Below are 25,664 nucleotides of genomic sequence, written 5' to 3' on the forward strand. Positions count from 1 at the left end.
ACACTCTGTGAGGTGAGTGTGGCTGAGAGACTTCAGAGAAGTGTGACTGGCCCAAGGTCACCCAGCAGCTGCATGTGGAGGAGCGGAGACACGAACCCGGTTCCCCAGATTACAAGACTACCGCTCTTAACCACTGCACCACACTGGCTCTCAAAAGTTGTACAAAAGTTGTTGAATGTTTAAATAAGAAAAATTTGAGAATTCACATGCTAAATTGAAATTGATTAATTCAAACAAGGCACATTGAGAAGGGGACTGTAAGAAAAAGACTGGGGCCTAAATTGAATAGTAGAGTGCCTGGTATCTGGTGGGCAATCTCCTCCTTTATTTCCACACTGTGGCTCCAGACCAAATCATCTGTCAGGAGAGCTATGGCCTGGCCAGGACGCAGGCCTGGCTAGGACACAGGCCAACTGGTAGCTTGACCAGCATAAGAAACAGAATTTAGCCTGAAGTACTGCAAGGAAGTCAACTGACAAGGCAGAATGGGATTAGAAGAGGTTGCTTAGGAGAGGCATGGAAGTTTGGGTTCCCACTTGCATTGTGGGGCACTATCACACAATATGAATCTGCAAAGGATCTTCATGTTTTTGCTTGGGCCTGATGATTCTTACAGGTAACACTTTTTAAAAAGCATAACACCCCTAAATATCTGGGCAAATTATCAGGGCAAATAATTAAAAACTCTCCTCCACAGTTAAGGGAAAGCTAAAGGCCCTAGCTCAGCAGTAGAACATCTGCCTTGCATGCAGAAGGTCCCAGGTTCAATCCCTGGTGTCTCCAGGCAAGGCTTGGAGAGATTCCTGCCTGAGACCCTGGAGAGCCACTGCCAGTTATTGGTAGGCAGTAGTGAGCTTAATGGACCAATGGTCTTGACTTCCTATGTTCCAGTGTAATACAAGGGTGGCTTGCAATGCTGCCATTCTCTCTTTGCAAGCCGTCAGAGAAAATTCAGCCAGGAAAATCAAGCAGAGACATGGCCTCCTTGCATCTGTGCCCATCTTATACCACCAGGCTGAACCTGGTGGAGAACACGGTGGAAACAGATGCTCTGCCCCTGCCCATTTGTTTTGTGCCTCCCTGCTTCAGTGCTTCAGGAAACAGAAACATCTGTACGATGGGGAGAAGCAGCAATGAAAAATAAAGGCTGAGAATGCAAAAGGATTGTGTGCAGGGTGGCGGCTGCTTCTAATTTTTAGAAGACAAGACAGAAGAGTCAATCATTTCTGAGGCTGAGCAATTTTCAAAATCTTGTTTTTTACTATTGCACTAAAAAAAATGAAACAGGAAGTGGAAACCTATAGAAACAAAGAAAAAAACCCCAAATTGTTCCACAGAGAAGATGGTGCTAATATGTGTGTCCAGGCACACATTGTTCCGCTAAAAAAAAAGGGCAGACATTAAACTAACCAGAAGGCGGATTAACAGCAAAAATTAGAAAGATGGTGCATATATTTTGCACTTTTGCACTTTGTGAGGCTTCATTTGAAATTGGCAATGCTTTCCGCATCTGTGGATAATGTCTCCTTTTCTGCCTGGCAACAGAGTCCCCATGCTTGTCTCAGAGTCCTCATGTTTATCTCTGTCTAAGCCTCCTTGTGCTGAAGGTTGCCAGCTTCAGACGCAGAGCAGGCTTTTGAGCCTTTAATATTTGTGCAGTGGCGGTGGCAGGAATTAACCAAAGAAGCAGGATCGCTCATTGCAGTGCTGTGGTAGCAAGAAATGCTATCCTCAGGATCAAATACTTCTGCTGAATACTCTCCATAGCCTCTTCCCAAGGAGAATGCCACCCAAAAGGGAAAGCAGATCTTACACAACACTTTGGGATCAGAAAAACCATGGCTTGTCTTGCAGATTCGCTCCTTATTGTGCTTCCCATGGGATTTCTGGAAGTCTGTGTGGAGTGTTTCAAAAAGCTGCGACCCTCTGTTTATGTATAAAGTTGCAGTGTTTGTTGGTATAGAGCTGCTTTGTGCTAGCTTGTTGCACTGGTCATTGGATGCTCCCAAAGGAAGGGACATTGCACACTCCAGTATTCGTACAAGGTTGCCAAGAATTGAGAATGTAGCCCTCATCAAAGTCACAAAGTCATTTTGAGGGTGGGGAGAAAGTACCTTTTAAAAAAGGGGAGCCCTTCCCTTTCTACCTGTCACCCTCTCAGCACTCTCTGCATATATCCAGGGACCAGCTTGTTCATATCTGCTGGGGTAGATGACAAGAAGAAGGTTCACTGATGGAAATCACCACATCCTGAGGCTGGGACTCCTGGTGATTGTGCGTCCCCTGAATCTCGCCCATCTCATTCACGTTATTGCTGACGCAGTTCACATCGCTCTTGTTGTTGTTGTCATCAGCGTTGGGACCAAACATCCAGTCTGCAATCAGAACAACAAAATGTAGGAGTAAGTGCTGGCAATGAAAATGGGAAGGGGAGCGAGAGGCTGGTATGGTTGATGTGTAGGAGGAGCAGCTTATTCAGGGTTTGCTTTCTATTTAGCAATCTACCTGAAAAAGGGTATTTATGTGGGGAACCTTAAGCTTGGGGGCTGAATGTGGCCCTGCAGGCCTTTCTATCTGGCCCTTGTAATCCCCCCTAAGCCACACCCCCTCTCCTCAGACCATGTCTTTAACTGGCTCTGTTCCAAGTGCTTTTTGCCTGGTTGTAATCAGTCCTTGAACTCTAATAATGCCTCTTGATTGTCTGGATGGAGGACTTAATTTCTCTCTCTCTCTCTGGTGTTTCTAACTATATTCTCTCAACAACCTCCCTTCTAGGTAGGTTAGGCTAAGAGCGTGATTGGCCTAAAAGTCTCCAATGAAGCTTCATGATGGAACAGGGATTTGGGTGAGTATGTTTGGTTCAACTGTGGCATTTTATACCAGATTGGATATCTATATGTCCTGAAGCTGTTTCACATAGCTAATTGCTTCCCGGGTATTCTAATGTCACAAAGTTTCTTGTATTAGTTCTTCTGCATCTGTATCCAACAAAGTAGGATACGTTTATTGTGGTGCTGCTGGTGTTGCTTTCTGGGTCACAGCCACCGTCAACAGCCTTCCAGTCATGATTTTGGTATTGCTATTATTATTTTAAGAAACACATAGGGAAGGATAAATTTCCATCCATCAAAGAGGTGTCTTTTAATAATTTGCCTGAGGACAGGGAACTTGAACGAAATAGATATGCTGAGAAATGGAAGAAATTAGTAGGTATACTTTTTAAATGAAAAGAAAGACACTTTACTAACCTAGCACTGAATTGTTTGGTCCCCAAATGTTCACTTTCTCATGGTTGTCTCAGGGCTCCTGTTTCTTTTCTACATGGAGACCTTTATCACACAGTGTTTGCCTCATAAAAATAAGCAACCATTTTGCAATCTCTAATGCAGTTCGTGGAATGCAAGATACACATAGTTTTAACAGAAGATGTTGCCAACTTCTTCTGTTGGGAGTGCATTTCAGACCACAAAGCAGAGTGGTCATAGTCAGCAGCTGTAAATATTCAGATGCAGCGAGGGAGTTTTGTATCACTAGTGACTGTAGCAACAGTACTAGATATTGCAAGAGATACAGCTGGTGTTACATTGCAGCTGTAAGGGAGGGTGTTCACACACAAAAATGCCTCTGAGTACCACTTGTGGTGGCATAGCACCCACGATGGTCTTACTACTCTGCACTAAGTGGAGTTCTTATAACTCCCCGCTTTCATTACTGAAGGAAAGTGTTTGTATGACCATTGAACAAAAATAGCCCCACTAGTGTTCCGTGGTCTCTGGTGACATGGCACTTGGTTTCAAATATGTAGGTCTAAGACAAGTCTACTCTGGAGATAATTACCTGTCTGGGCTCACACATCCCCCCCCCACTCACTTTCCTAGGGGACTTACAGCTACTGTAATCTCCCCAAGCAAGAATGTATTGGAATCTCTTCCCTAATTAAACATCCCTGGGGATTTTGAATCCCCAGATCCCTAAGCATCTCCCATCACTCAGCATTTATTCAGCCCGTCAGCCCTTCTTGGCTGTCTGAGAAAGAGAAAATCTACTCTTCATCTTCCCGAGGAAAGACTGCGGAATGCAAATGAAAGCGAACTGTTAATTCCCAGGGGAAATAAAACCAAATTAGGTCTGTCAGAAGAGACTTGCCACTTGAAGTGTTCCTTGCTGGGAAGTAGCCTAATATTTAGCAGTGCTGGAATGCAACCTATGTGTTTGCTGGAAGTCACAGAGGGATCATGCGGCTGCACTAAGGTCCTGCTTGTGGGCTCTCCCTGGGCATCTGACTGGCCACAGTGAGAACAGGATGCTGGACTAGATAGAGCTTCTTATGTCCTTAAAGCATTGTGACCAGTGGATTTGTGCCCACTGACACCACAAACAGAAATGAATGATGCTGCAGACATGGAACTATGGTGTTTGTTTTCTATATAACTTGCTTGGTGCCCATTGGTCAGGAGTGACTCAGCCAGAGAGGCTGAGAAGGCAATGGGGTGCTAAAATTTGGAATTGAAAAGGGTAGACCAGCAGCCAACAGCACAGTAAGGCTGCGCTGCTCGCTTGACCTCCATCCAGCTGAGTCACTGCAGCATACCAAGATGTAGAGGGGGAAGGAGCACTGGTGGAGCCAAACCGCTGAGCCCCTCCCTTTCTCTTGCAGCAGCAACTCAGCCAGATGGAGGCTGGTGAGCGATTTAGCCCCACCATGCTATCCACTGCTGGAGTAGGCAATTAGGAAGGGAAGGACATTAACAGTCAAAATGAGAAAAGAGTATCCTGGTCCTGATCATTCACAAAATGACTTGTGATGCTGCTCACCATATAATAACGTTAACCTGCTACAGCAAATCCAATGAAGAATCTTGTGGTACCTTAAAGACTGACAGACTTACGGCATAAGCTTTCATGGACTAAGCTGTGCCACATCAGATGCAGAGTTTTAACTTTGGAGGAGGGAGCAGAAATCTGAAGACTGCCAACTCTAATACAGGTTATTTGTGCACACTAAAAAATATCTTTTGAAAAGGCATCTCCAGAATCTCCCCCAAAGGCAAAATAGAGGCAATGATTTACCAAGAAGAAGTACCAAAAAAGAAAGACTATTGAGGAAACAGGAACAAAGATAACATATGTATTACTGATATAAAGCTTTAGCTTATCTGTTTTCTTCCATATATACTTAGCCAGACCTTAAGCCAAACCTCCAGGTTCTCCACTAGGGAGATGGCCTTTTTGGTGGTGGTGCCTCAGTCACAGAATGCCTTGCTTGATGATACTTTGTATTTTTTTTTATTTAAGCAATTTCTATATCACTTAGCTACAATAGTTACTAAGTAATATACAATAGAGAGCAATACCTTAATCTCTCCAGGCCTTTTAGTACCATGTTTAGTTCTTGAGACAGATTATTTTAGGGATGTGGCTTTTAGAATAGTTTTATGTTGAATAGGCTGGTTTTTATGTGGGTATTGTAGTGAAGGTAAGTGTTCTAACTTGGTTGATACTGTCTGAATTTTGGGCAAATTGCCCAGAGGATGTTGTTAATGGCCAATCAATATCAAAAATACATATATAAAAGGGAAGTGACTGTTGCAGAATGGCAAGTGGCAAACAACCTACCGAGAAAGACAAAACCCATGAAAGAGATGAGAAAATGGTTAAGGATCTTGTTTCAGTTTGCATTTTAATGCGAACCTACTTAATTTGCACTTCCTGAAATAATGCATGAACCAAAACACAGCCATCCTTCAAAATCCACAAATCTCAAGATTTTATTATGCTGTTCTTCAGCTGACAAATGTGTACAAAAAACAGTGTCATATTAAAGGATGGTGTGCATAAAAAGACATATCTCAGTGAAAATAATATACAAAAAAAGCATTATATTAGGGAGAATTGCTTGAAAGTGGGTGTATATTAGGTGAAATTGCATACAGCAATGTGCACCAAAATACTGACAAATTTTCATGAGAACTTTTTTTTAAAAAAGGAAAAAACAAATAGTAAACAGATATGGACATGAGGAGAACTGAACTTAAGACTAGGGAAGTGAGAAATGGAGAGAAACTGAAAATGTTAAATTTGCTGACCCCTAAAAAAAGCAGCTGAATTATTGTCAGGATGTAGACAGAAGAGATGGAGAGAGCTCTGGAGTGAGCATGGCAGTTCCCAATAAGGAAACGGTCTCCAGCCAGTGCCCTGAAGTGCCAATGCCAAAAGCAGGAATATTTCAGTCTGCTCATTGAAGATAAGGCACCAATTTAGAAAAGGCTCCCGAGAGGCAGAAATGTAGACTTGGTAATAGATTCTAAGTGACAAGATGCAGAATGTCTCTCAGCCACAAAGGCAGGCATATTAAGGATTCCATATCTATGCACTCTGATTGAAAACACACACACACACACAAACCAAACAGTTCTCTCTGTAAAAAAAGTTGCTTTTCTCTTTGTAGTTTGCATTTCACTCTAGATGTAATTCAGTGACACTTCACTCTGGGAGACCCTGTTAGCAAACTGTACCATATCGTGCAGCTGATCTAGGTTCCACAAAAAAGGCTCCCACTATAAATGGAAAAATTACACACACACACACACACACACACACACACACACACACACCATAACAATAATGAAATAGTAATAACAGAGTTTAATGATATATGGTTTATTATTGTTTATATTTTGAATTATATATGGGGGCACCATTTTTAAAAAACTGTTTAGGGGCTCTAAAGGTGTCAATCCAGCCCTGCTTATATGCAACCATCCTCGCACATCCTCCCACACTACATCTTTCTTGCAAAGGCTGTATTCGCTAGGAAGATGCCTACTTAATTTCTGAAGTGAATATGGAGAAGAATGCAACATTAATCATATGCTCTAATGGTCCCTATATACCAGGGACCGTTTCTATTTTTCAAAAGGGTCTCAGGGTTCATCCTTACATTCGCTTGCACCATGCCTAGAATCCATGGGTCTGGGTGGTTTTCCCCTTGCCCCACTCCTTTCCAAGGGAAAACCTGCTCTTTAGCGATAGATTGGAACAAATGGCAATCTGGGGAAATCCCAAATTGCTGTTTGCTATGATTGAGCATTAAAGAGCAGTTTTGCCCAGGAAAAGCAGCAGGAAAAGCCCTCAGGTAAACCACTCTGCCAGATGTCCCTCCCCCCAATTTTGGCGATACTTTATTAAGATATTGTTAGTGTAAAATGCTATGCATTCAGCCTCCCTCCCTAGAATCCCCGGAAGTTAAATATCACACATGTTTTATCTAGTGCAAATGCATGTATATACATGGCATGAACACCAAGGCTACATGCAGGGCACAGCCTGTGTACAAGAGAGGGAGGGAGGGAGGGAGAGATGGAGAGGAGGAGGGAGCGAGGGAGAGAGAGAGAGAGAGAGAGAGAGAGAGAGAGAGAGAGAGAGAGAGAGATAGGGGGTGGTATGGCAGTTTTATATTCAGTGCTCATTAAAACACAATCACAAGGCTGTATGGTTCCAATTGTCTGTGTATAAGTACAGCAGAGTCAGGGCACCTCAGCAGTTATGAAAATAGAAGACTGTGGCTGATAAGCAAAATCTCAGCTAATGAAGTAGAGCTGAGATTATTACCATGCGGCCACAAACAATGAAACCTGTCTGTTTTAGAAAGACACATATTCTAACTAGATCATTTAATAGATATCACTTCCATTAATGCATTGGGTAGAGGTAGGGTTGTCAAGATTTATTTTGGCAAAAGCTTCTATGCTTTTACCAGATATCACATAGAAATTTAGCAGGTAAAGTCCCCCACACCGCCGAGCATGGAGATGAAATTATGACAAAAATTTTACCCACTAAATCTCAGCCCACAATAAGAGAAAAGGTGTCTGTGTGGAGGGTGGAGGTGGTTAGAAACAGACTGGCAACATGATTCCCCACCATAGGAGCCTACTCCTAGGGGCTGAGCTCCCTTCGCTCCTCCCCAATGAAATATTAGAGGGGGCTATGCCCGCCAAGTTGATGGACTTTGCCATGATGTGCGTGAGCCACGTCTTGTGATTGATGGGGCAGGGCTTACCTGGGCCCCCCAAATATATTATTCAAGTTGGCACCCCTGTTTCCCACTGCGTCTGACTCATATCTCCCAAACTGAATAAAGGACTCTTTCCTTCTAAACAAGATTTTATTATTTTCACTCTCTGTCCTATCAATGAACACTGGCAATTGTATTTTTTTCTCTGTTTTCAGAAGACCTTTCAGTTCAACAACTGAAATCCTCTGGGGAGTCTGGTTTAGCTTCTGCCTTCCAAACAATTGGTTTATTGTAGCAAAAGTCTTGCCCTTTGAAGTGGAGTGTTGTGGAGACTCTGCATATTTACTCAAAGATAAATCCCACTTAGTTTGGCTTACTCCCAGGAAAGGGTGGGGAAAATGGCAGCCTTAGGGTAGAGGTCATAGTTCAGTGAAATAATGCTCTCTGTGTTATATGGGTTCAATCATTGACACCTCTAGTTGGTTTTTTTTAAGATGTAAGGCTGTACACACAGTAACTTGCTTGTAGCACAAAAATGTAATTTTTCCTCAGTCTGGAATAATTCATGCTCATCCTCAGCATGCTGCTTTCAATCTAGATGGATTCTAGATCCTGCTGTCAGCAAGAGTAATTCTGGTTATGCGATACACGTTTGAATGTCCTCCCCTTGATTTGGTTATCCATACAATTTCTTTCCTGCGTGCCCCAAGAGAAGGAAGAAGGAAGTAGAGATTGCAATATGACTTACACAACGTCATTGGGCAGGCTTAGAGATATACACTCCATTGCTGAGTCCGCCTTCATTTGTTTTCAGCTGTTTTCAAATGGACACACTCTTTGACTTGCAAAGAGAGCATCTGCTGCAGCAGGGATGGGGAACTAGACCCCGTCAGCCCCAGCCAGAATGGCCAATGCTGCAGGGTGCTGGGAGCTGTAGTTCAACAACACCTGGAGGACCACAGTTTCTGCGGCAGGGAAGGACGATCACCTGTTGCATGTTAATGCCGAGGTTTCGGCTCAAAAAGTCTTTAGGATGATGCCGTTCTCAGCCATCCCTGAGTGCTGTCCACCCTGCTTCTTCCTACTCTGCCCCACCAAATCTGTGAAATGGCCCAACTGCCGTTGCCAGCCCTGCATCCTTTGCAACGGCCGTGGCTGTTGCTCCTTCGGCAGTGAAGTTGAGGCTGAATCCCTGTGCAGGCGTATTGATCTTATGAGCCACTGTGTCAGTGTAGCAGCTCATAGGATTAGCCTGCTAAAATGGATTAGTTACTCTTTATCACTCCTCCAAACATCCTCTCTTATGCACAGTCCAACTGGGGAAAGGGTGGGTTCCCCCCACTGTTTCAATTCTGGCCAATGAGCGGAGTGGTGATTCTAATCAGTGTTTGTGTTTGTAATTATAGTATAGATGGAATTGAGGTGGGGGGGGGGATTGAAAGGGTGGCTGCTGCTAGTTCTTTGGGATTAATTAATCTAGGGTTGAAGAGTGTTATCCTGAGAATGAATAAGCCCTGAAATATAATGCCAATTGAAGTAAGTCCCATCTGCGGCTGCTCTCAGCTGACCTCGTTCAGCTCACTGCTCAGGATTAAAAGCTTCTCATGTCTGGAAGAACTCCAGGAAATGGGCATGGGGGGGGGGGCAACTGTGAGCCTGTTGGAGCCAGTGCACTTAAAAAGAGATCACTATGGCATTTGGTCAATCTTTTAAACAAGATATCGACACTTCTTCCTGACTTTTCCGTAAGACTCTTTTAGCATTGGCCGCATCTTAAGCATGAAGGCTAAGGGAAAGCCCTGGTGAACTTAGGTGGTGGGACAGGAAATCACAGGAAATATACTGGAATTGCACTGTACAAATGCAGGTTATTGTACATAAAGCTGGTGGCACCCTGGGCTCCTTTCAGAGGAAAGATGGGAAATAAATTTAATAAATAATATGTATGCCACTGTTTCTAACCCTGATTGGACAAAACTAACAAGGTAGGGTGTCTGGAAAAACCCCCAAAACAACCATGCAGTTGTGCTCTGTTTAGTGATACTGAGCATTTTTAGCACTCCCCTGTCATGTTTTCAAACCTTTTTCTAGTCATGAGGGCTAGATACTTTCTGGCTCTGGGTGCAATCTTAAATTGCCAGCAAAAATACTCTGCCAGTTAGACATTTTCTTACTGGCTAATCTATGCCTCCTTCCCTGCAGCAGTCTGCAGTAGAACCTCTTGGCTTTAGACTGTTCTGACCTGTTATATCTCCCTGTTTCTTGCTTCCAAAAGGAACAGGAAGTGATGTGGGAGGATGAGTGTTATCATAATGAGATTGCAGATACTATTAAGGTTCATTGACGTCAGTGGCCAAATGTCATTGGGAGCAGGTGGGTTATACCGTGATGGGAGATAATTCATGACCTGAGAAGGCACAAAGATAGGCCCAGAGGTGTGTAATAAAGACATTGGACTAGGTTTAATTCAAAAGTTCTTAATATGGAAACTTGCATAAGGATTTTCCAGAATCAGAGGGACCAGAATGTTAGTGGAGATCATGTAATTCTGTGCAGCTGCCCAAACTACCTTTATGGGGTGAAGATAACACAGTGCTAGTTTTTCAGTAAGGCTCTTCCTTCCTACAGTTGAATAAAATTGACCTAGACACCCGGCGACTATTTGCAAAGCCCTTGTGCTACTCTGGCATAAGACGCACATCATACAATGTATACTTTTTATTTTAAATGGAGGAGGCTTTTCACATGTTGAAGACAAGTCAACAGAACTGAACATTCTTTGTATGTTCAGTGTATGTACATTCTAATGCAAAACATTAAAATGTTTCACAGATTCCAGCTGTTTTGGGACTACAACTCCCAACATCCCTAGCTAACAGGACCAGTGGTCAGGGATGATGGGAATTGTAGTCCCAAAACAGCTGGAGGGCCAAGTTTGGCCATGCCTGCATTAAGGCAATTACCTTCCCAGTGGGAAGGTAAACGACATTTCCGTGTGCTGCTCTGGTTCACCAGAAGCGACTTAGTCATGCTGGCCACATGACCTGGAAGCTGTACACCGGCTCCCTCGGCCAGTAAAGCGGGATGAGCACCGCAACCCCAGAGTCGTCCCTTTACCCTTACCTTTAACTAAACAGGAGGCTATGGTTTAGAAGGTAAGAGAGTTTTATGAGTGAAGAAAGTAATGGCAGACTATCTCCAGTGTAAGAAAGAGTTTTGGTATCTTCTAAGGAACACGAAGATAACACAGACAGAGGCACAGGACCACAAATGTAAATTTAGTCTCTTGCTCAAGCAATGTCTGTAGGTGACCCAGCCATATTTATTTGGATAGCCGTAGTCATTACGGTGAAGTCCAAGCCAGCCTGACCATGATGGCCATTGAAATATCTTTTTCATCAAATTTGGAGAGCAATTATGGGGGTGATATTTTTGAACTGACCTTGTCTAAAATACAACACTCATTGTCTAAGCCTCCTGCAACAACAAGGATCTCAAATATGCTGATAACAACATTTTGCACATTGTTCCTGGAGGAATTGCATTAGGCCTGTGTGGAGAATGAGGTTGCAGAATAGGTTGAAGCCAGCCCTAGGTAAACCCCATTAGAGGGTTGCTGACAATGTAGCAGGACCACAACTCAGTGTTGCTGGATCAGAAGCCAAAAAGTCCCTACAGAGAATAAGACAATTTCCCAGTCACTTGTCTCAACAAATAAAATGCCACATGTTCAAAACTGGTTGAAGTCTTGAAATTCAGATTTAAAATTTGTATCTGAAGCCATGTGAACACCCCTGGGGTTTTGCCAGTTTCCATGCTAGAAACATATAGTGGATTGGAGATCACAATAACACCATGTCTGATTTCACTGGATTTGAATTTGCACAACATCTGCAGGAAGACAGTGAATGGTCGACCACAGAAGGATGTGAATTGCTATTACTGTGGTTGCCAAGGACAGAAGCATATTCCTCTGCATTCCCAAATGTTTCCATAGCACTTTGGATCAAGAGATTTCAATTTTGCTTGCAAAAAAGAGCTAGCACAGAAGCTCCGGCAATTGCCTTGTAAGCCTTGCAGACTGTGGGCACGCCTTGCAAACTGAAATTCAGACTGATTTCGGTATAAACAGTGCACTACAGCAGACCAGGGGGAAATTATATAACGGAAGCCTTTTCTAATTCCAAAGTAAATAACAGGATGGCTTATTTCTTCACAGGCTAATCTGCAAGATGGTTTCCGTGGGGATTATTTTGGGACCTTCTAGATTTAATATGTCATCCGCAGGGAGAGGTAATTAGGATGTTGCTAGCTAGTACTTAAGGAGATGCTATTAGGATTTTTCTCTATGAGCAAGGAGAGCAAAGGTACCTTTAAGACTTGTTAGCATCCAAGGCCTTATATCCAGGCACAGGGCTGAGGTCTTTATTAGGGAGATCAGAGAAAGCTCTTCCTTTGGGGAAGCTTAGGTTTCCAGACAAAGCATATATCAGGCAACTGTCCTCATCTATTTCTACAAATTTAGTGCGGAGGTTATACAACACCACTGTCAAGTGGTTGTTATCATGCATAGGCTGCTGCAGCTTCACATAACTTTTCTTTCCCCCTCCCAAGTCTTGATTTTTTTTGAAAGCCAATTTGTTGCACTGTTGCTATTTTTCACAATGTACCCACTTTCTGTGCAGTGACTAATGAAGGTGCACTTTTATTGTGCAATGGCCGTACACTGGCATCTATCCAAACATTGAAGAGATAGTTGCAGAAATGCAGACGTCTGAAAGTGACCTTAGATGCTGTAATAGTAATAAGTGTTAACTGCCCTCTCCTGCTATGGTAACCTTTGGTGGCTATTGCCTTTGAGTTTATGCCATGCTTTGCCTTTGTTACAAACCAATAATATTTTAACCGAGCAATAGTTGACAACAGCCAGCGGAAGCAGGATTCAACAGTTATGAATCCTATGGGTTTTATCCATGCTGCAATTTTGCCTGTTCCAGTATAAAGGAGTCAAAAACCACTGCATCTGTAAAAAGAAAATTGTATAACCCTCCTATGCCATTAAGAATGTTAAAAGATCAGCTGGGTGAACTCAAAGGGTCCATTTAGTCAAGCAGCCTGCTTTCTGCAGCAAGCAACCAAATCCACAAATGAGATCCAGCTCACCATCATAGACTTCTCCCTCTATTGCTCCCCACCAGCTGGTATTTTGTGGCCTCTTGAGGTGTTCACAGGGTGTTCACAGATAACCGTACATTCAAGCAGTGTAAAATCTGTACTTGTGTACACAATAGTAGAGCTGATTACTCATGCAGTTATTCACATGCAACATTCACATGCAACATGGTCTGTGTTCACAACAGCTGAGCTATACAAATCAACAAGCTGTCAATTCTTTCACATAAACACCTCTACAGGTAAAGTGTTTGTGCCTCTGTTTAGTTGTAATGAATGAACAAACCTACAAAACATTAGGAGTCATCCAGTGAAACTGGTTCTAAACAGAGAAAATAACATTCTTCTTCATTTAATGCACAATCAACATGTAAAATTAATTGCCACAAGCTTCGATTGCTTTTTTAAGAAAGAAAAGATGCATAGTTGGTCTATCAGCCCCAATGGTCAGCATCTGTAACAAAATGAAGAAGATTGAATCATACCCTATTTTTGAGGTTCCCAAAAGCAGCTGTCCAGTGGCCTTGGGAGGGAGCATGCTGAGCAATGAGCTTTTGTAGTGGCACACTTGGGAGTGCCACTGCATGACTGTCCACACACCTACACACCCACACCATGTGTCCAAGGAGGCACACTGACCGACTGACACACACACACACCAGTACATGCCATACTACCTGATTTTTAGGATCAACACACCCTCTGCTGAAACTGCCCATGCTGCCTCTAAATGCCTTGATCCTTCTTCTGCAAACCTTTCTGTGTGCTTAAAGCTTAATTAAATTCACAAATACAAGAGGTCATGACTGAAGCCTGTCTCAGAGTTATACCCAGGCCTTGATCCCATGTATGTAGGTGCTGATAGTGGTTCCTCAAGGGCAAGAGGGAAAACAGTCTTCAGATGCTCAAACTGACACTTTAAGTGAGCTGAGCTCTAACATCAGGAGAAAACCTTCACTTTTTTCACCTGGTGAGCTTTGCCTCAAATTAAGTCTGGGATATACATTTGGAAAAAACTAAGGTACAGATCATATTACTGACTGAGCGAAGGCCAAAGCAAGCCATAAAAAGGTAACAATTATTATTATTTAGTTAGTTTCTATACCGCCCTATACCCGAAGGTCTTAGCGTGGTTCACATAAAGGATCACATACATAAAATCAAAATACAAACAACCCAATAAAACCCCCCAGCTTGCAATCCTTTTCCCTTTTATAAGTCCTTTCTTGGATGACTCGAAACTGATGGCAGCTGCCCCTTATGCTCGTGAAGAGCACATTTTAAAAATCAGCTGTGACAGCTCATGCGGGAAATGTCCTCCTGAGGAGCAAGGCCAGGAGTCCTGTAATTGTTTAACAAATGACTTTATCAAAGTGGCAGGTAAGGAAATAATCCACATCTTTTTTGCAGGTACTGCCACAACCAGGCTTGCCAGGAAAATTTCCTGACGTGTCCTGGTTTCCAGGTGTAAAAATGGCATTGGGGGGAATTTTGCCGAATCTGCAAAATGCCAGGGGGAAGAAAGCTCAACAACTTTGTGGGTGTCAGGATTTTTACTCTACAAAAAGTGGCCTTGCTGGAACTTTGAAAGAGGTGGGGACAGGCATTAACTTTGAATATTGAATCTGAAGAATGTGACTTCACCTAACTTCAAGGCTTCAACTCTACTGAAAATCCTGGAAAGTTCAGATTTGGGACTTTTCCTTGTTCTAATGCAGGGGTCAGCAACCTAAGGCCCATGAGCCGGAATCGGCCCAATCACCTTCTCAATCCGGCCCACGGATGATCTGGGAATCAGTGTGTTTTTACATGAGTCCTTTTATTTAAAATGCATCTCTGGGTTATTTGTGGGCCATAGGAATTCGTTAATTTTTTCCCTTTCAAAATATAGTCCGGCCCACCACATGGTCTGAGGGACGGTGGCCCGGCCCCTGGCTGAAAAAGGTAGCTGACCCCTGTTCTAATGAGTGAGTCCAATGTGAGAGGCAAGGAGGAGGACAGGCTTCCTGTACATTTCACAGAGTTTTATTCTGATCTGCTGATTTTTTTTTTTTTAAACCAAGTTAGTCTTGGCCATTGATTTCAATGGATCTACTCTGAGTAGGACTAGCATTGGATTCAACCTGCAGCTGTGCAGAAGCAGAGTTGCTTTTCCAGCTTGTCATGCAGGGATGATCTAAGCCAATGTGACATGTTTGGCCAGTTATTCAATAGATACACTGATTTATTAGTAGCAATTATTAATTTATATTTATTAAATTTGTATTCCATCTTTCCTCCAAGGAGTTCAATATTGTGTACATGGTTCTCCAACTCCACATCTTATCCCCACAATAGATGAGACTGTGACTGGCTCAAGGTCACCCAATGAGCTTTAGGATTGAGTGGGGATTTGAATCTTGGTCTCCCAGGTCCTAGGGGAGGCACCATTTGCAATTTCCATAGTGCCACTGATATAGTGTCACTCTAGATCACTGTAGAAAATTTAAATGGTGGTGTCATTGGACTATTTGCTCCCACTGCTGTCACCAGGTAAGCTCACTGAGCAGGGCTTCTCAATGACGTGTGCTTTACCAAGGTTCTTCTCAAATCCACACAGGAAAGGGTGTGAGAAAAGAAAGGCCCAGGGTGATAATCAAACTGCTTAAGAAAAGGAAGCTCATCTGATCAAAGAGAAGTCATCCAAGTTCTTTGAAATGTAGGGGAATTTTCTCAGGAAAGCATTTGTCCCTCAATTAGTGTATACTTTTGGAGAGCATCCATTTTCATTGCTTAATTGCTTAACATTATCGGGGGTTAATGGAGGCCCAGCTTAATTGGCAGCCATTCACAAAACTATCCAGCCACTTCTAGTCTCACACTGGAAATATGTATAAATTGACATTGCAAAAAAATTCCAGCATTGCCGCTAGTTGTATCTATTGTTGTTGTTTAGTCATTTAGTCGTGTCCAACTCTTCGTGACCCCATGGACCAGAGCACGCCAGGCACTTCTGTCTTCCACTGCCTCCCGCAGTTTGGTCAAACTCATGCTGGTAGCTTCACGAACACTATCCAGCCATCTCGTCCTCTGTTGTCCCCTTCTCCTTGTGCCCTCCATCTTTCCTAACATCAGGGTCTTTTCCAGGGAGTCTTCTCATGAGGTGGCAAAAGTATTGGAGCCTCAGCTTCATGATCTGTCTTTCCAGTGAGCACTCAGGGCTGATTTCCTTAAGAATGAAGAGGTTTGATCTTCTTGCAGTCCATGGGACTCTCAAGAGTCTCCTCCAGCACCATAATTCAAAAGCATCAGTTGTATCTATTACGCACATATAAATAATATTCAGATATGCTAAATGGAGAAACAAAATGGCTCTGTTACCTCCTTGGCTCATGGTTCACTTCAAGAATGGTCCACAGTGTTGAATTGCACTCCCACTCTGTTGTTGATATTTTAAGGGAAATTGCAGTATCAGTGGCAGTGTAAAATAAAGCCATACATGGTTAGAATGTTTGGGAGAGCAGGGTTCGAAACTTCACTAAGCCACGAAGTTCACTGGGTGACCTTGGGCCAGTCACCATCTTTTAGTCTTACCTACCTCACAGGCTTGTTGTGAAGATGAAACAGGGAGGAGGAGAACCATGTACACCAGCTTGGAAGATAAAAGCTAGCTAGTAATAACTAAAACAAACAAACAAATAAAAGTGGCTAGAGATGTGTTATAGCATTTTTCCTCTCTCATAAATCCAGATTAGAATGACTGCAAATTCATTCATACCCCACTTAAATCAGTTATCAGTTGCTTTCAGAAGTTCTAAATACAGTCCTAATGTCACTCACTTAAAGAAAATGTTTCTTATGCAAAAGAGAAGCCTAAAACATGGTGTTTGGAGATAAGGCAGAAAAAGAACAATCCAGCAAGGAGGCCAGTGAGAAACTGGATTTATTATTGCTATTAGGAGGGGTTGTTCGTTTAGTTATACATTTCTTACGAAACATGGCCAGGTTTTTGAGCATTTGTATCTGGATATAAACCGAATGCCATGTCTATACTGGCTGTTGGATGAAGAAGACAGGGGCAGTGTTTACAGGTTAAATTAGTTTTTCAGTAATGGTTCTCCTGCTTTGCTTTACAAATTCTTTGTGCTTCATTCAGCTGGACAGAATTTCCTGCTTATGGTTCTGCTTTCTCTTTTGTACGCAGTCATATTCCCTAGATCAGCTGTATTGTTATCCAAATTCACTGTTGCAAGACAAACTTTTGTTTTCAGTCTGCAGGTGCAAATGCATTCTGAAAGCTCTGTCATCTGTGGAAGGTAGGAAACCATGCTGTGATGAACTCCCTACCGCTTTAGGATTTCTCAAAGTACGGGAACAACATTGCCTGAATTTCTTCAGCATAACACAAATATTTTGAATATTTTCAATCAAGGTTCATTCAAAAATAAGGCAAATCGCTTTCATATTTCCCCCATGGAATTTATGGATAATCCAAACAAGCTTCTGAAAGAAGGGCTCAGAGCAACAGACTGTCAACATATCAACAGTTCAGACCATGTGTGAATTGTCTACCTGGGTGTAGGGTAGGGTTGTTCAGGTTAGCAGCCTCTGAGTGTTCCTGCATAGATCACTGCTCCTGCCAGCACTGCATTTCACCAATTATGCTTGCTTCAAGAAGTTTGTGAACATTCTGGGAGGTCAGATTTAGTCAGAGCAACCATACTTCATGTGGTTCATACCTAGAACATTGTACCATGATCTCTAATGGACCACCCTTGATGGCTGTTCAGAGTTTGTATGTGTATGTTCCATCCTGCCTTCCTCCAGACAAGAATGGGTGACAGAGGCAGGCAATAATGGTATGGGAAGTCACCCCACCACATGACTCCTTATCAATGTTACTGGAGAGTAACATATAGGCTGCAATACTAAATACAGTAAATACACAACTAGGAAGCAGGCCCCATTATACACAGAGTGACTGATGTATTAGTAGGGACAACTAGGATGGTAATGATAATGTAATTGCCTCATGCCAGTGCCTAGAAGCCAATGCTATTCAGAGCCCCAGTCCAGATCCATTTTACAGCAAACAGTCCCTAGAGCAGAGATGGGGAATCTGTGGCTTTGCAGATGTTGGATTCCAATTCCCTGGCTATTGGCCACACTGATGGGTGATGGAGCCCAACAACACCTGGAGGTCCACAATGCCCTCGTCTCCGCTCTAGAGCAGGCATTGGCATACTCCGGCCCTCCAGATGTTTAGGACTACAATTCCCATCATCTCTAGCCAACAGGACCAGTGGTTAGGGATGATGGGAATTGTAGTCCCAAACATCTGGAGGGCCGGAGTTTGCCTATGCCTGCTCTAGAGCTTTAGCCAGAATTAATCTGTGAGGGACAGGTTCCTCAAATCTAGCAAACAGTTGGGCTTCAGAGTTTGCTGGCAACTCTAGGCACCTTCTGGTGTGTTTTTAAAATGAGCTGAGCAAAATGTCCTGATGCTTTTTAATGAGAGGTGTCCTTTTATTTGCCCAACTCACAGGGAATATTATCCTATTCTGCATTCATTTTTAAAAATGAATCCAATCTCACTCTGCTCACTCCCTGTTGGCAAAATAAAAAAATACAACTTTTTCAACCTTCATCCCTTTCCATAAGTCAGAGACACATTATAAAAGGTTTTATATCCCCTCAAAAGAGACTTTTCTCAAGGCTACAATGTCACTTGGACTCCCTTTGAATTTTCAATCTGAATAAATTGAGTAACCTTGAAAATGGAAGAAAGCTGGTTCACCTCATTTGCTGAGAGATGTTCACTGTAAAGAGCAAAGCAGTATGTTTTGACATTATCTAAGAACCTGTGCATACAGGTATATTACCTGCCATCTGACTGAAATACACGTATTTAGCAAAGTCTATAAACTCACAATGTATTTATTTATGCCTTAATCCAAAACAAAACAAAAACCCAGACACGTTGTAGCCTTCTAGATAGTGGTGCATGCTTTAGCAACACAATTTAGAAACAGCATTAGGTGCAAAGCTCAAATTCTAAGAGGGCCTTTGTGATGCAGAAGGTCTCGGGTTCAATCCTTAGCATATCCACTTAAAAGGATTTCAGGTAATACACTTGGAAAAGACCCCAGCCTGATACTGTCGAGAACTCCGGCCAGTCACAACAGACAATGTTGCATTTGCTCAGAGTTGGGGAATCTGCAGCCATTCGGATGGTGTTGGATTCCAACTCCCATTAGCCTCAGGAAGCATGGACAATGGTGGGATTTAACAGTATCTGAATGGCCACAGGTTCCCCACCGCTGGGTTAGATGGGTGAATAGTCTGACTCTGATAAGGCAGCTTCATGTGCATCAATTGGCTAAAAGGCAGGGGCGGGGTGCTTGGGCTGGCACTTGTAGGTCCTCTACCTTCCATCTCATAATCAGCACACTGATTAAATGGGAATTAATTATAGGGAAAGGCTGCATGACTGAAAACGACCTAACTATGGCAACTGTGTGAAAAGAATTCAGATCGAACTGAGAGTTGCTTCCCACTTCCCTTTCACCTTCTGTCTGATCCCAGAAGTCGTTTTATGCAAACTCATTCAAATGAAGATCCCTCTTGGGAGGAAGGGAAAATGATGACTCACCTGACAATGTTAACAAACATCATCTCCCTCTCCCTCCTTGGAGAATTCAGTAATTTGGAGCATATAAATATGAGTAATGCATGTACTGCCTGCCAAGGAGCGTGTGCTTCACTTTAGTAGACTTGAGGTGCCCCTGAAACTCATTTCCATTTTCTATTTGCATGAGGTGAAAGCAGGTACAAATTTTTGTTCTGATCATAAATAAAAGATTGTGAGTTCCAAAACTCACTCTTTAGCAGAGCTATTATTTCTGACAAGATGAAGGATGTATCTGTGAGCCCAGTGAAATGAATCAGATTTGGAGAACAGTTGCCATCTCCCAGCAATGAGGGAGTACCTGGGAAGACCTAGAAAAATGGCACAAACCAAGAGCACTCTCTCCCTCCCTCTCATTCATATACACCCACACACACTTTGAGTGGTTCCATTATAGATCAAATAAAATCTGTGTGGATTGTTCCTGTTGTGGATTACACCTAATAATACGGATGAATGTCATTAAAATTAAGCATGTTCTGAAGCCTTTTGCCAGAGTTACATCAATAATTATGATAATCACCATCAACATAGCATAGCTTATTTGGAAATAATCTAAATTCCCATTTAATTAATATGGAAAATGCATAGAGATCTTGGCACCTGATCAAGGTCACACAATGTCAGCAGGTCTCCTTGGAATCCTGCCAGGTAAGATCATAGAATCATAGAGTTGGAATAGACCACAAGGGCCATCGAGTCCAACCCCCTGCCAAGCAGGAAACACCATCAGAGCACTCCTGACATATGGTTGTCAAGCCTCTGCTTAAAGACCTCCAAAGAAGGAGACTCCACCACACTCCTTGGCAGCAAATTCCACTGTCGAACAGCTCTTATGCAAGATCCTCTTGCATTGCTCCCAGTCTAGTATATGCTTGTGTTTTTGCAGAATTAGTGTCTTACGCTACAAGCCTTGCAGATGTCCATCTGTGTTTGCACAGTGAATATTATGCCCATCTGATTCTGAAAACAATGTGTGTGTTTTTAAATGCGTACACATAGATGTACATGTTAATCATTCATAATAAAATGAGACATGGCTGTAACACGCTTTATACAATTTGACCTACAACTTATCTATACTTACTTGGAAGTAGGCACTGCTGAACTCAATGGAAATTACTTCTGAGTAAATGTGCATTGACTTGTCCTGCTCATTTCTGCCTCTTTACTGATTTAGCAGATTTATATCTGTCCAACAATCCATACATACTGTAGATGTTAACTAGTCAAAGCTTAAAATGTTCAGAATAAGAAAACTGAGGAACTAATGTAGTTTAAATGTGACAGGACTGAGCAAGATTATTGAAAGCTCTTTTAAAACATATTATAAACACTGCAATCCTATACACACTTCCCTGGGAGTAAATCCCACTGAAGAGAGGGGGACGTATTTTTAAGTAAGCATGCTTAGGATTACACTGCACAGTAGATGTTTTGGATCCTTTGAAAACAGAATCTTGATATTTTGATTCCCCTAACTCCAGCACATATGGCAGTAATGTTTCATGTTAATACTCCTTTCTGGAATATTAACTGTAAACAAACAAACACACACATGCACTCTTACTGATATGAATGACTATATGAATAGCTACCATGCATTATATTACCCCATAAGTCAATTAATCAGCATCTAGAAAAGCAAGAAACCCAGTTAAAGATTGTAGTCCTATATTTTACAATGGATCAAAGAAACAGTCCCTGCTCCCAAGGATCTGCTGTCTAAAGTATTATTCTGATGGTGAAACCTGATTAGGCTTCGGAATTCTCTGTTGACCAGAAGTTGTGTGTCAGTTCAATCACAAATTATGAAGGATCCACTTTGCTTCTACAAATGTTTCAGCAATTAATCTCTGTGGCTGTTCAAAGTCTGAACATTACTATAGTACCTGGTCTTCATTTGCATAATCCAGACCTGTATGCTGCTCCATTAAAAAAGTTAAGGTTCTTTCAGCTAGATGGCAAGCCAGGGATAAAAATTCAGCAGGAAAAGCAGGAAAAATAATAATGGAAACCATTCTGGGATGAATGGGGCATGCTACATGGGAGTACATGGTGAGATATAAAAACAATGCAAAGTTTTAAATGATCTACCTTTGAATAAAGGGAGCATTAATTCTTTCTAACATTATGGATCATTATTACTTAGCCACATTACTTTGCTGTAGTAGTTTTATTTAATAAGGCAGTACATATTAGATCCAAATCCAAACAGAGCAGAATAAAAAACTTGAATCAACACCACCCTGTTCTGAATTAGATTCTTTTCTGGTGTTTTCTCATGTAACACCTAAAGTAACTTTGAGCATCTATCCCATAATTAATGTGGGATAGAAAAGAAAAGAGTAATTTTGAAACTGTACATTATAAGTGTTTTAAGGTTGTTAGCACATCAGGGCAGGGACCTGCCCATATTTTTAAGTCACTTTGTTAAATACCATGTACATTAATGGCACAACGTAAAACAACAACAAACAACTCAAATGAATGCTTAGTTTATAATTCTACACACACTTATTTGGGAGTAAGTCTAATAGTATCAAATGGAGCTTCTTTATGAGTAGACAGGTACTGTTAGGCTGCAATTCTAACTTTCTGATATTAGTGGGGTGGCGGGTAGGATGACATATATGAACTTATCCTCCACCAGCAGAGAGGAGCATCACTGGCGGTAGCGGTGTGGGCTCTGCCACTCTCTAGAACCCAGTAAGGATTATTTTGCCCATCAACATTGGAATTACTGATATGTGGTGGTGGGGGAGGGGAGAGAGTAGAAACCAATTCCAGCATTCCATTTGAAAATGGACATTGTCACCAGTGCTACACACGGTATATAAAAACGTGTTCCTCCAACACTCACCTATCAAATCATGGACAAGATCCTTGATGAGATGCCCAACAATGGCATACGCTACTGCCACCACCACAAGTGCTGCCATAAGAAGGTAGAGCACAGCTTTGGGCAAAGGGATTGCATCCCGAGGAAGAGGTTTGTACTCCTTGTAAAGCTGGTCATTGTCTGAATATGAGTATTGGAAAAGGTGGTCCAGGCCAGTGGTAAAGTTACTGGAATTCATGGACTGGCTGTTGGACAAATAGCTGCCTTGATCAGGATCTTGCAGAACACTCACCACAGAGCTGGTGGTGGCTTCCACTTGCTGCACCAAGTTGAGAGTCTTGTTGACACTGGGGAGGATCTGGGAGAGAAATGTGCTCCAATCTTTTATTGCACTGATGTTGCAAATGATCATAATGGCAAAGGAGGTAAATGGATTTTCACAAACCCGGGAGCAGCTCAATGCACTTCCCCCCCTATATGTAAACCATCCCTACAGGTAAAGAAACAGAAATCAGTCTGTCCAAGAGCGACTTGCCATTCAAACTTCACATGATTGTCTATGTGGATCCAATGGCGTCACATTATCCTTAAAGCGTAAAAGGTATAAATCCAAATTCTAAAACAAGGAATAGTTCCTGGAAGAGAAGCAGATTTGCCCTTTCCACTTGTCATTGATATTTTCCAGACAACTCTTCCTGGTGCCAAATGGGAAAAGATAAAGTGATACAAGCTGGCTGCTGGCTTCACTCATCTGGACAGAAAATATGGAGTCCAGTATCTCAGGATACACCTACAAGAGAAAGGAAACACAAGCACAAATAAACAGAGCTGTGTTAAATGAGGCTTATTTTTCAGTTGCTTACTGTTTGTTTAGCAGCCTCAATGTGTCAGGGGCTGTACTAAACAGCGACCTTCCGAGGACTGAGCTGGTCACACTCATTTCTGCAAGACGGAGAAGAGTCTGCACGCACCACTGACCAAACTAAAGGACAAAGCGCACTAGTTTGGGTCATCATCGACAGCATCTAACACAGATAAGCCAGGAAGGCTTTCAATAACTTTTTGAAACCCGAGAATCTCCCGCTCCCCAACCTTTCCTTCATAGGTCAGCGGGACGAAGCATTAACAAACCTAAGTCAGGGTCGACTCGAAGGACGCCTCGTTGCCACACACAGGGAATCTCTCTTGAGGTTTGCTTGGAGAGGAAGGAGAAAGAGACAAAAGAAACAACCGACTGCCTCGATTGACTGTCCTCAACTGCCAGACGCCCACAGATTGACCTGTGTAGTGGTGCTGTCTAGAGAGTGAGTCTGGACTCGTCTGTTTCTCCCCACCTGTAGTTTTTTCCTCTCTCTCTCTCTCTCTCTGCCTCTCACGCCCAGCGGCTCTCGTCCGCGGAGGAGCTGGCCGAGGTGCTGAACGCTTCCCTCCGAGATTAATAGAGCCGCCGAGGGAGCTCTGATGATGTCGAAAGACTTAAACCCCGCCGTTATACTTAAATCGGGGGAGGGGAAGATAAAAATGAGACAGTGACATATGATCAGCGCTCTCTCTCTCTCTCTCTCTCTCTCTGCCTTTGCTGTTCCCTCCCCTTTCGACTAATCCCTGCACAAACTCTTTCCGTGCCAAAACATGGGGACTGTATTTGCAAATGCAGCAAGAAGTTGGATCTCACCTCCGCTACCAATCCATGTTCAAGGATGCCCAACATTAATGCCCGAGAGTGATTTAATTCCTCCTAGCAAAGCAAAGACTATCTAGCTCCTTGTCCTGAAGGAAGGGAAAAAATACCACGTGATTTTCAAACCCTTCACCTATGAGCCATGGGCTCTTAGGAGAAATTGTAGGGGGTGGGAGGGGGAGACACAGCAACTCTGTACAGATCTATTATTTACTGTGTGGAACTCAGTAGTGCTAAACTTCTGGTTCCAAGCATTGATAAAGTTGGGCTGCAAATGATTCTACTCAGCATGTATAGAGGTCTTTAGAATGATACAAGCACTTAAAGAAGCTCTAGCTCATTATTCCTTACAACTATCCTGTAAGGTAGACCAGTACTATTATAAGGAACGAGTGAGAGAACTGTTTAAGGTCTTACCTCCCACATTCATAGCCAAGCCTATTGTTTAACCAAGGAGAAGCTTCAAAAGGTAAAGCACACACGCACCCCAAACACAAAAGACCAGTTTTAGAAGAGCTAACTCTTCCTCACAATTGAAACAAGCTCAGCAACAAAAAGCGTTACCTTTTGCAGAGTGGTGCTTGTATAATTATGTGGCAATCCTATACACACTTACCTAGGAATAAATCCCTTGGAATTCGATAGGTCTTATATCTGAGCAGACATGTGTACAATTGCACTGTAAGAAGAGAGGGTGAATCACAGCAAAAGTATTTCCACTGTATTTTCAAAATCTTTTATATCTTAGCATTTTAAGTTTGAACATTGCAATAGACAATCCATGCAAAACTGGTGGAAACGCAACAAGACCTTCCCTGTTGATGGCAGTGTGTGGGCAGGTTCATGCTGGAGGAAACACCTTTTCAGATACCCTTGTCCTAAACTGTTTATCCAGCACCCTGAACTTGTCTCAGAAGGTAATTAGAAGTCAATATGATGCCAGAATGGTACAGTCAAATATCCGCACTCCTGCCAACAACCTTGCAGCTACATTTTGCACCACCTAAAGCTTTCTGACACTTTTCAAGGGCAACCTAACATAGAGTGTGTTACAATCCTGAGGTTTCTGTTCATTCCACTTTATTGGATATAGGTGAGTATACTACAGACAAAAAAGTTCTAAAAATATAAACTATCTTAGCATCAGCAGGTACACACATAATTAGAAAGTCTTCATTCACAAAGGAGATTTTGCCCTGCTAATCCTGCCAAATTCTTACCCTGCTAAAGGGTTGGCCATGTTAGTTCTATGTAGCTTTCAGCATCAGGACAGGGTATCCATAAT

The 25,664-nt window shown here is 42.5% G+C and overlaps 1 protein-coding gene and 1 long non-coding RNA gene across 3 annotated transcripts; one reads left to right on the forward strand and one right to left on the reverse strand.

Annotated features, from left to right (window-relative positions):
* Positions 1-239: 239 nt before the first annotated feature.
* On the reverse strand, positions 240-24,449 carry LOC310709711 (uncharacterized protein). Of its 2 annotated transcripts, none has more exons than XM_083509761.1 (3): positions 24,374-24,449; positions 22,720-23,488; positions 240-2,375 (listed from the first exon to the last, which is right to left on the reverse strand). In XM_083509761.1, exons 2-3 carry the CDS (start codon positions 23,108-23,110, stop codon positions 2,194-2,196), a joined length of 573 nt encoding a protein of 190 aa, XP_083365887.1. In that variant the 5' UTR covers positions 23,111-23,488; positions 24,374-24,449; the 3' UTR covers positions 240-2,193. The 2 variants fall into 2 exon arrangements, with proteins under 2 accessions (XP_083365887.1, XP_083365886.1); XM_083509760.1 differs by lacking the exon at positions 24,374-24,449 and adding an exon at positions 23,830-24,236.
* Positions 2,294-8,681, forward strand: LOC310709746. The gene is made up of 3 exons (XR_014527669.1): positions 2,294-2,402; positions 2,776-2,845; positions 8,616-8,681. It is a non-coding gene; the product is annotated as an uncharacterized lncRNA (long non-coding RNA).
* Positions 24,450-25,664: the final 1,215 nt, after the last annotated feature.

Source organism: Podarcis liolepis (assembly GCF_965112155.1).
Source record: "Podarcis liolepis genome assembly, chromosome: 6".
In the NCBI taxonomy this organism is placed as follows: Eukaryota; Metazoa; Chordata; class Lepidosauria; order Squamata; family Lacertidae; genus Podarcis; species Podarcis liolepis.

Excerpts from the sequence above, each read along its gene's own strand:
- LOC310709711 (XM_083509761.1), bottom strand. The coding sequence starts at position 23,110 with ATGATCATTTGCAACATCAGTGCAATAAAAGATTGGAGCACATTTCTC. Across the intron at positions 2,376-22,719 it reads TCTTGTCCATGATTTGATAG|ACTGGATGTTTGGTCCCAAC; the intron begins GTGAGTGTTGGA and ends TTCTGATTGCAG.